General features: G+C 44.1%; 1 protein-coding gene across 1 annotated transcript in view; it reads right to left on the bottom strand.

Annotated features, from left to right (window-relative positions):
• Positions 1 to 14,307, bottom strand: part of KIDINS220 (kinase D interacting substrate 220) — a gene marked incomplete at its 3' end in the record, with an annotated part of 47,167 nt that extends 32,860 nt beyond the window's left edge. The window contains exons 1-4 of the mRNA XM_019650007.1: positions 14,147 to 14,307; positions 3,989 to 4,132; positions 2,446 to 2,544; positions 1,084 to 1,182 (exon numbers count right to left, since the gene is read on the bottom strand). Coding sequence (XP_019505552.1) covers positions 1,084 to 1,182; positions 2,446 to 2,544; positions 3,989 to 4,096 — 306 coding nt within the window. The remainder of the gene's footprint in view (positions 1 to 1,083; positions 1,183 to 2,445; positions 2,545 to 3,988; positions 4,133 to 14,146) is intronic.
• Between the last annotated feature and the right edge of the window lie 1,274 nt (positions 14,308 to 15,581).

The raw sequence follows: 15,581 nt of genomic DNA, 5'->3' as shown, positions 1-15,581 counted from the left end.
TTGGGAGCTTGTTGATTACTGATTCAATTTCCTTGGTGGTAATCAGTTTATTCAGATTTTCTGTTTCTTCTTGAGTTAGCTTTGGAAGGTTGTATGCTTCTAGGAAATTATCCATTTCTGCCAGATTGTCAAATTTGTTGGCATATAATTGCTCATAGTAATTTCTTAAGATTTTTTGTATTTCTGAGGAGGCTGTTGTTACTTTGTCTCTTTCATTTCTGATTTTACTAATTTGAGCCCTCTTTCTTTTTCTTTTGATGAGTCTAGCTAGGGGCTTGTCAATTTTATCTTCTCAAAAAACCAGCTCTTGGTTTCGTTGATCTTTTGTATTGTTTTTCTGGTCTCTATTTCGTTTATTTCCACTCTGGTCTTTATTATCTCCTTCCTTGTGCTCCCTTTGGGCTTATTTTGCTGTTCTTTTTCCAGCTCCCTGAGGTGTAAGAATAACCTGTTTATTTGAAATTTTTCTTGCTTCTTTATGTAGGCCTGCACTGCTATGAATTTCCCTCCTAGGACTGCTTTCGCTGCATCCCAGATATTTTGGGTTGTGGTGTTTTCATTTTCATTTGTCTCAAGGTATCTTTTTATTTCCTCCTTGATCTCATTTTTGACCCACTCACTATTTAGTAGCATGTTATTTCGCCTCCATGCATTTGTGAGCTTTACGGATTTCTTCTTGTAATTGATTTCTAGTTTCATAGCATTGTGGTCGGAGAAAACACTTGATATGAGTACAACTGAATTATTTTTTAAATTATACTATGTCCTTCTTAAAGGGAAACAATTCTCTCATAAGTTCTAAAACACTGACATATTAAAGGGTAATGAGTTGTTTTTAAAAATCTATCAGATTTGACCTCTAAAACAAACTGAAAATGATGACTAACAATATTCTAAAAGAGGTATATTATATATCACCTGGGTTTTAAAACTTTCTTGAGGGTCATTTCAATGCCCAACCCCAAATCCTAAAAACATCATTGTAAGATCCCCTCACACATGAAAGCACAAGCTCTCACACGTCTCTATTTTGGTTACTAAGATTCCAGCTAATTGAGAACACGTCACACAGGCTGTCCATACCATGTCACGGTGCTCCAGGTCAGCCCCACACTTGAGTAGCTCTTCCACGACCAGCACATGCCCCTCCTTGGATGCCGATATAAGTGCTGTCCAGTTATCCTTGAACACAGACACAAACGTTACCATTTCAACACCAAAATAACATTTCAAAATGAGGAAAAATAAATTCGAACGTACATACCAAATGATCATACCAAACTGACATGGTCTAACCCACTCTAAACTATTCTAACAGTGAAGCATAAGCTCTGGTAAGAGAACTTACTGTCTACTTGTATTGCTACAATGGTGTAGAAATGGTTTCACAACAGCTTGTTCAGACTTTTCACTGGACTTCTAACTACACACTGTGTTTGGTTTTTTTTTAAGGAAAAAAGATGACTATCAAAAACTCAGAACTAATCCTTGTGTCTGGCAATTACTATAAATTGAAATTAAAGACTGGAATCAGATTTAAGAGCACATTTCATTCATAGGCTATCAAACTAAAGCGATCCCATATGATGAGTTTAGAAAGTGCAAGATAAAGAAAGAGCTATTCTCTTTTATTTTTTAAATAAAGGCTACAGGATCCTATCCTAGCTTTTATTCATGAGTGTAACGTAATTCAAATGATCATGCCTTTAAAATCATCAATTAAAAAAAACCAGCTGTGTGACCCTGAAAAACAATTCCTGGGAAACAGACAGTCGGAGGAAATGAGAGCCTCTCGGAACAGTGATGTATCCTCAGAAGTGATATCATCAGAAGGGACCACATCTCTCTAGCTATCATCATATGTGATGATATTTATAATAACAAGAGACCATTATGGGGAGTTACTTAGCAGTGTGACTTACACATGGAGATTTTCTAGGCAGACATTTAACACATTGTTTGTGGGAAACGAGTAAACTCGTCATAGCGCTTTTTATACCACTTTGTAAGCGGGCATTTTCCCGCCAAATCGCATCGTAACAAAGAGGTCTCTATACCTGAGTTAAAGCGCTATGACGAGTTTACTCGTTTCCCACAAACAATGTGATACCAAAGCGCGGGAGTTAACGCAGGTATAGAGACATTTTTGTTACGACGCGATTTGGCGGGAAAATGTCCGCTTACAAAGTGTTAATTGTATACGTTCCTATACAGCCAGCGCCTTCTGTATGTAAAAATCATGAAATGCTGAGAAATTTCATTCAAAGTAAAAATTTCTCTATTACCCTTTTAAAAAACTTGACTGAGCATATCATATTGAGCAAAGTTGTTATATAACTGAAAGTACAGTGTGCAACCTATTATTTTTGAATCAGCTCTTAAAAACAAAGACACAGCCAAGTTAAGGAAAAGAAAGACGAATGAGTAAATTATTTCTATATATACCAGATCTTCCAGGTTGCAATTAGCTCCATTCTTAATTAATTCTTTCACTATTTCCAGGTTGCCCTGTTCAGCAGCTATCATCAGTGGAGTCTGGCCACACTAGAGAATGTACAAGACACAGAGAACTTGTGAAGATGCTGTCCTTTCACTGAAATACCAGCTAAATATACCACACTTACACTGTCATGACGGGATGTGAAGCAACGTTTACCGTATTTCTTTAATTTAGAAATGCTTTCGGTTTATTAATAATGTAAAAGTCAAAGAGAAAATAAAACTTTGTTTTGACCACAGCATTAGTAATCTGTTTTCATCACTGCAATTCCATTCAAAATAAGTAAATATAAATGACACTAGGATCTGAAAAGTAATTACCACAATATATATAAAAATCTTAGAATACCGATGGTAACTAAATTCTCTAACAATACAGTTAGAATGTGATAGAGAATGTGGTTTTAATAATACATGTAAGGGCCGGTCGAGTGGCACGATGGTTAGGAGCTGGCTTGGGACGCCAGAGGGCCCCGGTTCGGATCCCACATATGAGGGCCAGTGACACTGCCCTCTACAGCTAGGATGCTGAACAACAGCTCAACCTGGAGCTGGGCTGCCATGAGCCGCCGGCGACGGCGTAGGCTGCAGCCCCTGTGGCGGTGGGTTGCCATGGGCTGCTGTGTGTGGCCAGCAGCCAGCGTGAGCGGCCCTCAAGCTGCCGTGAGCAGCCCCGTCCAGAGGTCGGCGACTGGTCTGCCTCGGCCGGGAAGAGCGCAGTGATGGTGCCAACTTGGGCCAGTGAGGCGACGTCCTCCACAACTAGACTGAAGAACAAGGGGACAGCAACTTGTCTGTTCCCCTTCCCATATTCCCCAGCTCTGTTCCCATCCCCCCAATTCACAATAAAATCTTTAAAAATAATAACAATAATAATAATAATAATACATATAAGATGTAGTATCAGGACTAAAGGGAAAAAAGTTCACACACATACACATACATATACTAGAGGTGCCAAAAAAATGTATACACAGCTTGTATTCATCTTTTGTTATCAGTATATATTAAGTATTACAATTTTAATACACTTTTTTCCTTTCTTAAAATGTGTATACATTTTTTTGGCCTCCTCTGTATATGTGTAAAACTAAAAGCACTTCTCATTCATCTTATCCACTGGCAAAAATTTACACTACATTGAAAATACAGTTTCAAGAAACAAAATTATTTTTCTTAAGTTTTATAAAACAAATACATATTTGTCCATTAAAACATTCATACAAAAACCTACTAGCAAAAAAGTCAATCATAAACCTAAATTCAATAAGCAATCATTTATATAAGTTCAAATGTATTCCAAAAATGTGGACTTTAAAGTACTTTTAACTATAAGAAATTGTCGTTTCTTAGAACAATATTACCAAAGTTGAGAACTGCATATTTCTTACTTACTCACCATTATCCTTACTTAGCACAGTGCCTTCTACATAGTAAGTGGTGAACAAGGGTTTGCGAAAGGAATTTAGTTTTAGAAACTTGGTCTTACCTCATTTCTCTCATCTACATCTTTGCATTTTTCAAGAAGAGCTTTCAGAGCAGGAATGTTTTCTTCTTCTACATAATTTATTACACTCTGTGATATCAGAACTGACATTTTCACAGAACACTGTAGTTATCTTTATTCCAATGCCTGTTAAAAGCAGATGAAATACACATAATTTGTGATGAGGGAAAAACAACAACAACAACAACAAAATCACCTTAATTTATACAACTACGCCTCCACTGGCAGGAGTGAAAACCAAGCCCCAGCTCAGCTGTCAAAATGCCCACCACCCTTTCTAATACTCAAACTCGTCTCCATCTTAACTCCAAGCCTTGCCCCCCAAATAAAAGAAAGCGCTCCATTGCTCCCGCTGCCACTGCTCCCACGGCTGTCTTCTCCGCCCCGGGAAATGGCAGCTCCACTCCATTCTTCCAAGGCCCAACCTCGGAATTCTCTGTGACGTACCTCGTCCTCTTACACTCTACATTCATTCTCTTAGCAAATCCTTTGGGTTCTTCCTATAAGACATACTTCACATCTGATTACTACTCACCGCCGCCATCACCACCGTGATGTCTCACCCAGACCCCGACTGCTCCCCCTACGTCCATTTCGCCTGCCCCACAGCCCCTCCTCCACAGGCAGCCAGCGACCTGAAAACCCTGGGTGGACCAGAGCTTCTTAAACCATAGCATCCGAATCCCCTAGAGACCTTGTAAAACACAGATGCCTGGGCCCTGCCCTCAGAGATTCTGACAGCAGCTCCCAGGGCTGCTGTGCAGCCGCTGCCTGAAGAACCACACGGTGAGCAGAGCTGAGTCAGGTGACGTCCCTGCTTGCTCAAAGCCCTCCAATGGCTTCTCAAAGCACTCAAGGTACAATCCAATGTTCAACCTCAGTCTAAGTGACTGGGAGTTACGCTTGTGACCTCATCTCCCAGCATTCCTCCTCACCCACGCCCAGCACTGGGCCCCACTGGCCCTTCTGTCTGCCTCAACTTGCTCCCACCAGATATGCACATCGCCACCCCCTCACTTCCTGCAGTCACTTCATTAGGAAAGTCTAACCTGACCATGTCATGTAAAATAGTAACAACCTCACACACACTGTACTCCCAACCCCTGCGCTGCTTTGTCTTCACCAGGGCACTTACCACCATCAGCAATAGAACACACTGTGTGTTGACCGTCCATCTATCACAAGTAGAATGCAAGTTCCGGAAGAGTAGGAACTTTGTTTTAGTCAATTGGACATCCAAATACAAATAAATAAATAAACAAACCTCAACACATACCTTGCACTAAATACATATCTAACACAAAATTGACCTAAATGTTACATCAAAAAGCACAAAACTTCTAGAAGAAAACAGACTATTTTGGATTCAGCAAAGATTTCTTTGATATAAAACTAAAAGCACGGTCCTTTAAAAAACAAAAATGATAAAAATTAGAGTTCACCAAAATTAAAAAATTTTGCTCAGTTAACAAAATCGCTTGGCACTGGTGACTCCTTTTTTCCTTCCATTTCCCCTCTTGTACAGGAATGTCTACACCTGGTACCCCCTGCCTGGCCTCTCATTGCATCTTATGGCACATAACTTTTTTCTTGGGTTTCATAGGTTCGCAGATGAATAGGAATTGTGCCTGTTCCTATAGGATGGGCTATGCTCACAGCCTCACTCACACCTGATTTCGATGATGAGAATTAGAACTTCTGAGCTGACAAGATTCAAATAAGATTTTGGACTCTTGAGTTGATGTTGTAATGTGTTCAGACTTTGGGAGGCCTTGGGGGTGAATATGGTTTGCATGTGGAATGGAAGCCTATCTTTGGGGGCCAGACGATAGGAACTATTGCACTATATGATTGTGGGGGAAAAAAAATTCTAGAAAAGAATAACAATACAGATAGAAAACAGACCAGAGGCTGTCAGGGTTTCAGGGGGTGAATGAGATGACTACGATGGGTATAAGAGAATTTGGGGAGTTCATGGAATGTTGTATATCCTGACTGTGGTGGTAGTTACACAAAATTATATGCCTTTGTCAAAACTAAACACTAAAAAGAGTAAATTATAGTATATGTAAATTATACTTCAATAATACCTGACTTTTACAAAATCCTCAGAAAAAGTTATATTATTTGATCCAGTAACTTCATTCTAGAAATCAATTCTAAAAACCACAAGAAACATGGACAAAGATTTTAAAAACAACATAATTTTGTTCATAAGAACAAAAAATTTAGAGATTGGGGGATTACATAAATTATGATATTCACACAGTGGAATAATATACAGTCATCAAAATGTTTCTAAAATATGTACTGACAGAAAAATGCTTGCAAAGTATTAACTGGGAGAAAAAAATTAACTAAAAAATTTATATAAAGAGCCTCAACTGTTTAAAATATACACATTTTTAAATACTAAAATGGAATGAATATAATTTTTATTTTTAGAACATTCATTTCCTACACTTCTAGAACGTGACACTTTTGTCACTGGAAGCCAGTAAGAGCTTTGTGTTAACAGTCATCCCCAGCATCCGACACCATCATTTACGTCCACTTCTTATAGGATCAAGGCTAATACGGAGTCAGGAGGCATCTAGGAGCTGGCTCGACCTGCCCTCTTTTTTTTAACCAGTCCAGCCATCGTGGAGACCGGCTAAGCTGAAGCACTCATAGCTGCCCCCACCTGCCATGCGGCTCCACACATCTGTCTTGGCTCAATTTGCTTCCTCCATTTTGAACTCTCATATCCACTCTACCAAAGCACCTACTTCTCTCTCCAGAGTACAACAGTTACCACTTTCTGTCCAGTTTGACTCCTCATGTCTGAGATCGGCCAAGCCCACTCTCAGTACCTTAGTTTTGGGCCTTCGCCGTCTACACTAATTAAAATGCCTAGCAGTGCAAGAGACAAACTTAAAGTACCTTAAGCAAACAGAAATTTTAAGGATACTGGTTTACTTCCCATAACCATACTGTGGGAAAGGTGGGTGCCACTGGACCTCAAAGGCCAGAAGAATTCTCATTCTCTATTGGTTTAATCTACTTTCATAGACTAACTTCTACACAAATGGGGATATGGCTGTCAACAACTAGCACCAAATCAAACAGTTTCTAAAACTACAGAAAGCAGACTATTCACTGTTCCCAAATCCAAAAGTCCCAGAGAAGGGCTCTGACTGCCCAGATTGTATCAGGTGCCAACTAGGAACCAACTATAGTCAGTCAAAGGGTTGAGAGGGCATTACAAGGTCACATAGTATTGGCACTGCTTCCAGAAAAGAGGAAACTGCTGGGGTCTAGGTACCTGTCCTGAAAATGTCTCCTGCACCATCTCTCACCTGGATCAACAGGACAGTCTCCCAACTTATGTTTCTTTCCTCCTGTCTCTCCCCCCTCCAGTCCAGTTGCCACATTGAAGCAAAAGTAATTAAAAATACACATCTCTTAAAATCCTTCTGTTAGTTTCCCAAAAACTCATGCCGGAGAATAGAAGATGATGGCTTTACTACACGTTATTCAAGAAACTGAGACCCTTAAGCCTCTTCTAGCCATTGTGAAGATTCAACTCCGTGATTCCTATGAAAAGCTTTGCCCTGTGCAGAGAGGGAGGACTCAGGAATTCATTTCTTGATCACAATGGTGAGAGCATGCAGACCCATCTTACCATTCCAGTCTCACCTCTTCCTCCCTCCCGCGGTCCCATCCCTCCCATCCTCTACCCAAACCCCTTCTCCACTCACACCCACACTTCCAGCTCCAGGCAGACTTATCTGCTTGCAGCTTCTTGGCAGCCCTGCACGTTCTTTCCAGGCCTTTGCACTCACTGCCCGTCAGCTTAGAAAGCCCACCCTCCACATGGGTGCATGGACACCGTCTAGTCCTCAGTGAGGACGTGCGCTTCTCCTGGAAGCCTGCATTGACAGTAGCCCTGCTCTGGGAGCCCTCCACACCCTGTGTACACATCTCAATGTACCCTGCTCACAGCACACTCAACTGTCCATCCTACTCCTCCGTGTGCACATCTCCCCTCAACGACAAGTTCCTGAGGCAGGGCCCACCGCACATGTAGCACGATAGCTACATAATGGGGGCTGAGAGAGAGCAAAACAGTTCCTGCTGGTCAGGAATGGGCCTGGCATGACAGCCAGGCCTTGGTGTTCTCATTTGGACATACACAATCTCACAGAACACAATCTCAGAGAAGGTCACTCTCCATGATGTCAAGACAAAAACAAGACCACCTGGAAATCATACCTGAACACAGACAAAAACATCAACATTGTCCACCCTGCAGCTCCAGAGTCGTCTCTTCAAAAAGGCCTTCTTCTTAAAGGGCTTCTTTCCAGTGTAGTGGTAAAAAGTATGGACCCTAGAACCAGGTGGCCTGGGTTTGACTCCGACTTGACTACTTAATATTTCATCGCCCTGGGCTACTTTCTTGACCTCACAAAGTTTCACCATCTTTTAATAACTACACAGTTACAGGCAAAGTGATTAAAATCGTGCCTAACACATACACTCAAGAACTATTAACTATTTTATACAATAATACAATTTTAACATTTCTTAACTACCATCTCTTAGTGGAGTCCTCTAACCTAGATCATTCTGTCATAGGGTCCTTTTCATTTCCTTCATAGGATCCTTTTTGTTTCCTTCATGGGGTCCTTTTCTTATTTGCTTCACAGCACTTTTCTAAACTTGCAATTTACATATTTACCTGTTTGATAGCTGTCTCTCCCATTAGAAGATACATTTGATAAGGGGAAAAACGAGTATCTTTTCTTTTATATCCAAAGACCTAACTCCTAGCACAGTTCCTGGCCCACAGACGACACTGTATTTCTGGAATGAATGGCCATCATTTGAATCTACTGTCTACAACATTTAATGTCTGGTGGGAATATAAAGTTATTCGTCTTTTGCACGACTAACAAGAAAGTTAAGTCTTGACATTGTTTTTAAGAATGGCAGATATAGCCAATAACAAGGCTAGAAAAAAAAATCTTTATGTTGCAATAAGCTCCTTTTGGGAACTTGCCAACAAATTTAATAGGCTAACAAGATTTTGGGGGGGTACATTCAAAATGTTTTCACCAAGGGCCAATGGTTAGTAGAGGCACTCTATAACTTTGTTCCCACTGGCTACTACACCAAAGCAACAAGAGTGACCACGGTGCCCAATGACTACTGTCTATATCCTCCAGATGTGACACAATAAGTTCCTGAGTGTGGTCTCTCCTGTGGTCCTCCTAACTCCAGCCTCCTCTTCTCTTTTCATTTAAGTCTCGAGCAACACTGACCCAATATACAGTTCCTAAAACACCGTTTGTTTGTTTGTTTGTCCTTGTCTGCCCCTTCATTCTCCACTCCAACTCAAAAACATAGCTCAGTGAGAGTGGAGACGATCTCTGTCTTGTTCACTGCTGAATCTCTAGCACTTAGAACAGTGACTAGCCAGCACACAGGAGATACCCAGCGTCTAAGAATGAACGAGCATGCCTACACCGATCCAGCTACCTGAAAAGCCGGCTTTCAGTTTCTAACAAACCAAAACACTCCTTCAAATCCAGCGCAGGGCTCGCCTCCTTGGGGACCTCCTCCTGTCTCCCCTCGGTTTTCTCGTGCCCTGCCCTGGACAAGTATCCCACAGTACCCCTATACTAAATGGGCACTTTCAGTATTAGGATTCCAATAATGTGTTATAATTATTAATTTACTGTGAAATCCCTGAAAACGGGATTTTATCATTTTATGAAAACATCTTATTCATCTTTTCATCCTCAGAAATTAAGTAAGGGCTTGGTAGGTCATCAATAAATGGTTATGGGATTAACAGGAATTACATACCCGTATGCTAAGTACAACCTAAATTTTAATTTTACATTTGATAAACCTGAATAACGGGTAAAAGATAGTTCTTTGTACTCTTCTTACAAATCTTCTGTAAGTTTGCAATTACTTTAAAATAAAAATTTTAAACACACACACAATGTCTGACAAGCCCTTACTGGGATCAAATATTTCTCCTCACCACAATACCAAACAAGACTGGAATGAGCACAGTAAAAGCAAAAAAAGTAACTATAGGTATTGACCTCAACTGTTAAAGAAAAATTGAAAAATCTTAGATTTTCAAATCTTATCACCTCTCTCCCCCAATCGATTATGTGGATTTTATATGTAGTTGCCTTTGGATATGGAAAACATAAAATAGTTATCACTCTTACAGACAGTGGCTAAAATTAAGATTTTAGACTTCGATTCCTTAAGATGAAGATTAACCAGAAAATTTTAATGAACTAGTAAAAAAAAATCTTATAAATTGAAGTTGTTTTGCCTTAAGCTGCCCAAAAGATATCCTTTAAACTAAACTATTATGGAAAGGTGATCTATTTTTGTCATATAATTCTGAGAAGATGCATACAATTCTACACAGCTATAATTCAACACCAGTTCGATCTAACGTATGTTTGTTGGCAGTCTAGAATTTGCAAGGCACTCTCCTATTGGCTATCACCAGAAGCTAAGTAAGACATCATTCCTGCCCTATGGAGGTCCCATTGAAGTACTGGAAGAAAAAGGGGGTGACTGGGAAAAGAGGGCAATGGCTGAAATAAAATTGGCAAAATATGGATAATTGTTAGTTGGACCTGGGGGACGGGTACACAAGAATTCTCTACTTTGTGTTTAAGGGGGAAATACTACAGCAGGTTTTGCTGATGTTCAACATTATACACCTGGAGTTCTGGTAACCTCTGCATTCATCCATGCTTCCCTTCTTTATTGTTAAGTTTCTGAATGGTGGGAATGCCACAAGTTGGTACCATCACAAATTCAGAGAAGCACCTACCAGTTTCTTGTGCATACTAAGAACTGATAAATGTTTACTGAACTGAATTTGATCAAGTCACGTCACGTTTATTAATTTAACAAGAGAGAAGAGTCTGCCACAGCTGATAGTTACAAAATGACTCCCATCAGCCAGGCTTCTGACAAGATAAATCAAGCGTTTGACCTCAGAGCACGCCCAGTAAATCCGACTGTGTCCCTCAAAAACCAGGTCTCCCCATTCCTCCAGCAGTGGCTTCACTTTTGATTAGCCCCGCGTTCCCTCTTAAAGAAATCCTTTACACAGGCTCTGTTCTCACCTATCTTCAAACAAGTACTCTCAGCATCACATCACATCCTCCTCTTGTCATTCCCAGAAATTTTCTGTCAACGTCAAGTCATTCTCCCCTTCGCCTTCACAAGGACCAGGATCTGCCCCCTGCCCCCACCTCCCCATCCCACCCCTGCAATGTCCCCCAACCCCCACACACTTTTGCCCAACCAAACCCTAGACAGCCTTCAGGTTGCACCGTAAATGTCCATTTCCCAGTGAGGTTTCAATGACCACCCCTCCCCCCAGACCAGCTTAGGGCCTCCTCTTCTCCCTTCTTCCTACTTTCTCTTCATCACAAAAACAGCATTTACATATCACTTTACAGTGTATGAGATGCTTTTATATCTAAGATCTTACTTGATTTTCCAGTAATCTTGTTAGGTAAACATTAGTTCTCATTTTACACATGAGAAACAGGTCTCATACCTAAGTAACTTGTCTAACATAATACCAAAAGCAAATGACATAGCAGCCAGATAAATCAAACCTATAATTCAAGGCAGACTAGTGCTAGAGAAGCCCCAAGTGCTATGAGAGATTAAAGAGAGATTACTACTCCCACTGGGGTATCATGGAAGTATCATTTTGTGTTGATCTTTGAAGAGTGGGTCGAACAGGTGGGAAATGAACGAAGGACACAACAGGCAAAAGACACAGCTTGAAAACCAAGAGTGTTGACTGAGTGACTATGTAGCATCTGCCCAGGAAACAATGAATAACATGGATGGGACATTTAAGTAAAAAGTGAGGGCTAAGATGGAAAGTGAGGGTGGTTAGATCTGTAACCTCTTCAAAGGTAAGGGCTGTGTCTCCTTCGTTCTTATATCCCCAGAACCTCCTATGGTCTAGAACAAGCAGCAACATCACAGATAGCTGTCAAGTCGCGTAGCTGCGTAGGCCATCCTCAGGACGCTCCTCTTCTGTGGGCCTTTTCCCGCCCACAGTTCCTGCTACCCTCAACAGCCAGGTTGTCCACCATCAACCACGGCAGGGATGAGCATATGACCTGTGACATGTGACTGCTCCAAAGATAAGCTGGGCCAATCAGATTCCTCTCTCTAGAATTGGGAATTAGAAACCAGAGACCCAGTCAACATGGGCCATGTGCAAAATGATAGTTTTGAGACAGCCAGTCAGCAGAGAGAGAACCCAACAGATAGGAACAGAGAAAAAGGCTCTTCGCAGGTAAGAAAATTCATGTGGCCCCTGAGAGCTGCAGAGGGTGGGGCTGCCTTGGGTCCTGATTTCCTGCTGACTCTCATTCCGTCCTAGAAATCTCCTTTTCCCTGAAGTAAAAGAGGAAGCCTTGCCTTCTAAACAGCCCTGACTAATATGGTCCAGATAAAGCACAGAAACGGACAGTTCTTGAGCAAAAGCAGGAAGAGGAGTAGGGCACACACAGGATCCCAGGAAAATTAATCTCCCAGCAGCAGTGTATGTGGCCCAAATTAGAAAACCACAAAGAATCAGGACCCTGCATACCAGCCAGGGAACCACCAACACAAGACAACCCACAGGTGAGGGGGCAGGTGTGAGGACGGAGAAGAAATGCGAGATGTAAACTTGGACAAAATAAAATCGCCCCACAGGTGACCGACCCCCTGGCCTACCAAAACATGCAGAAGAGAGATTCTGGATATAGGATAAAAGAAACTATGTGACTGGCTGGAGAGGAAAAGAGCAGGTCAAAGATAACTAGATGCCAAGCACAGGAGGCTGGCTGGTGCAGCCCTTAACAATAAAAGGGAAGTCAGGGCTTTCTCTGCATGGTTATTACAACCCCCCGGGGCCCCACCACCTCTGCTGGGTGAAGGAGGCTGCGGCGTGCTTTGGCCAGGCTGCATTAGAGATGTTCCAAAAAAGCCGAGATGGAAAATCCACCCAATATTTGGGAAAACAGGTCTGGAAGCCATTCACACAAAGGATGCTGAACAAAGATTCTCATGCTTGTGTGCATCAGTCGCTTGGGAAGCTTGTCAATACTGAGCTTGTCCATATGTGTTCCTTGGGGTTCTCCCCCAGAGCATCCCATTCAGTAGACCTGGGGCGGGCCCAGAAATTGACGTTTTTCACAAGCATCTCAAAATGCTTCTGACGAAAGCGTCCGCGCCAGTAAAGCCAGAGAACAAAGAACACACCTGGCCGCGGCATTTCTAAACCTTGACTCAGGACCAGATCCCCTCCGGTGTTTTTCAAAATAATTTAAATATCTGACCCTCAGTGTTGTCGAAGCGCAGGCAGTGACCAAAACGGATCAGAATCACCAAAACAGACCACAGCCACACCCCTGGCCAGTTGAATGGGAATCTCTGACGGTAAGACAAGTCTTGTCACATTTTGAACCAGCGCCCCGAACGGCTAACAGAAATGGTTCCATAAACAGTTATTAAGAAGAACATTTTCTTCATGGGTTTTAAGCCTTTCCGTATGTCAAAACGACTTGAAAGAAATACACTCCAACATTGCTGGCGGACAAAGAAATCGTTTCCCTCTAAATAAATCCCGGGAGCGTCGTGATCAACGGCTTGCAGGTGTTTGCTAGGCACCTGAAGGCAGGCACAGGACAATGGAGCCCGACGTGAAAGCAACGGCTGGAGACCACCCGCCGCGCCCCGGGAAGCGCAGGGAACGGAACCTCGAACGCCGGCCTCAGCGGCACCAGCCCGAGGCGTTCTCCAGGTGGTAGGCGTGCCAGAGGCTGCTCCCCAAACGGAAAACAACTGCTTCACGGACCCCCCACCCCCACCTCGGCCCCACCCGAGGCGCCGCTCGGCCTCCGGAGAGACCGGCCAACTCAGACAGCAAGTCTGCAACCTTTCTGGAGCCCCAGCCAGCGCGGAACGGCCCGGAAGGCCGGTCCAACGGCCCATCGTCTCCCCCGCCGCGGGCTCCACACCCGGCCTCGCCCCCTCCCCGGCGGGCCGCGGCCCCCGCCTCCTCCCCGGTCGCCCCGCAATGCCGACCGCCACACTGACCGTCTCACAAGCCCGCCCGAGGGCAGCGCCGGCGGAAGGGGGCCGCTTGGCCGCACGCGCGGTTACACGACGGGAAATGGAGAGGCGGCGGGTTTCAGCGCGTCGCCCTCAACACACCCGGCGGCCATTTTCCTCCGTCTCCCAGAACTGACAGGTCACGTGGCTGCGAAGCCTGGCGCCCGGTGGCCACGCCCCCGGAGGGCGGGGCAGCGCGCCGGCAGCGAGGCCGGAGCGGGCTGCGGGCGCTGGCTGGGCCCGAGCTGGAGGGGGCTGCAGGCTGGAGGGGGCTGCAGGCTGGAGGGGGCTGCAGGCTGGAGCGGACAGCGAGGCGGGCGAGATGCAGGGGTGCGAGTCGCCCGGCCCCGCCGCCCTCCGCACTCTCCCTCCGGCCTCCAAATAGGTATATCTTTGATAAGTGCCCCAGGCAATATTTTCTTCATTGTCAGTGTCACTCTTCTTATTATGGTTAATTTATAATCCCTATTTACCATTATAACTTATGCAGAGAACTAAACCACAATTGTAACTTCGGAAGACATTAAAAAATGCATTTCAAATGAAGGGCAGTTCCAATGCCTTTCTCGGGAACCCAGAAGCGAGGTCTCTGCCTTCTCTGAACACCTGTGGGATCTCCCCTCCTGGTCGAGAGAGCCCATCTGCTCCCTCGCTTCCTCACTCCCTTCCCCCACCTCCCGTAGCCCCAGAAGTCTGGCCTCCACCCCCATCTCTGCAGAAGGAACCTCAGACTTCCCCGTGGCCAAATGCAATTGACAGCTTTCCATTCACAGCCCTTTCGTGCACGACTCCCTCCTAGAAATGTTCCCCTCCCTGGGCTCCTGTGACTCAAATTCTCCTAGCTTTCCTCCCGTTTCTCTGGCTGCTCCTTTCAGATTCCACCTCTCTTAAATTGGTTGTTTCCAGAGCTGGGCTCATCTCCCTCCCCGACCTAATGTGATCCGGCTCTGGTTTTGCTCCTGTCGGGGACCGGGCTCCTACCCTCATCCCCCTGAGGCACGAATCGGGAAGTCAGACAACTCATCCTCCCCCCTCCCCAATGTCATCCAGTCCGCCCACCGCCTGACGGTAGCCGCTTTCATCAACCCTGACCAGGTTACAGGCTTCAGAAGCTCCCACCAGGACTACTCCGAAAGCCCCCCAGCTACTCTCCACGGGGCGCCACTAACCATTTCCCCAGAGACTGGAGATCATGTCACATCTTTGGTGAAAATCCCTATACCCTTCCATTTCCACAGAACACTTTCCTTAACAGGACTTAGCACGCCAGTCTCCTCCGGAGCTGGCCCCTGCCAGACTGCTCACCATCGCTCCGGCCACTGCTCTCCCCCCGCATGCCCCACTCCCAGGCTGCTATATTTACAGTTTCTGGAACATTGGGCCATGGTCTTTCTCCTCTCCGTTCCTTTCCAAAGTCTTG

Source organism: Hipposideros armiger, unplaced genomic scaffold (genome assembly GCF_001890085.2).
Source record: "Hipposideros armiger isolate ML-2016 unplaced genomic scaffold, ASM189008v1 scaffold_137, whole genome shotgun sequence".
In the NCBI taxonomy this organism is placed as follows: domain Eukaryota; kingdom Metazoa; phylum Chordata; class Mammalia; order Chiroptera; family Hipposideridae; genus Hipposideros; species Hipposideros armiger.
This window is presented reverse-complemented; position numbering and strand designations above follow the sequence as displayed.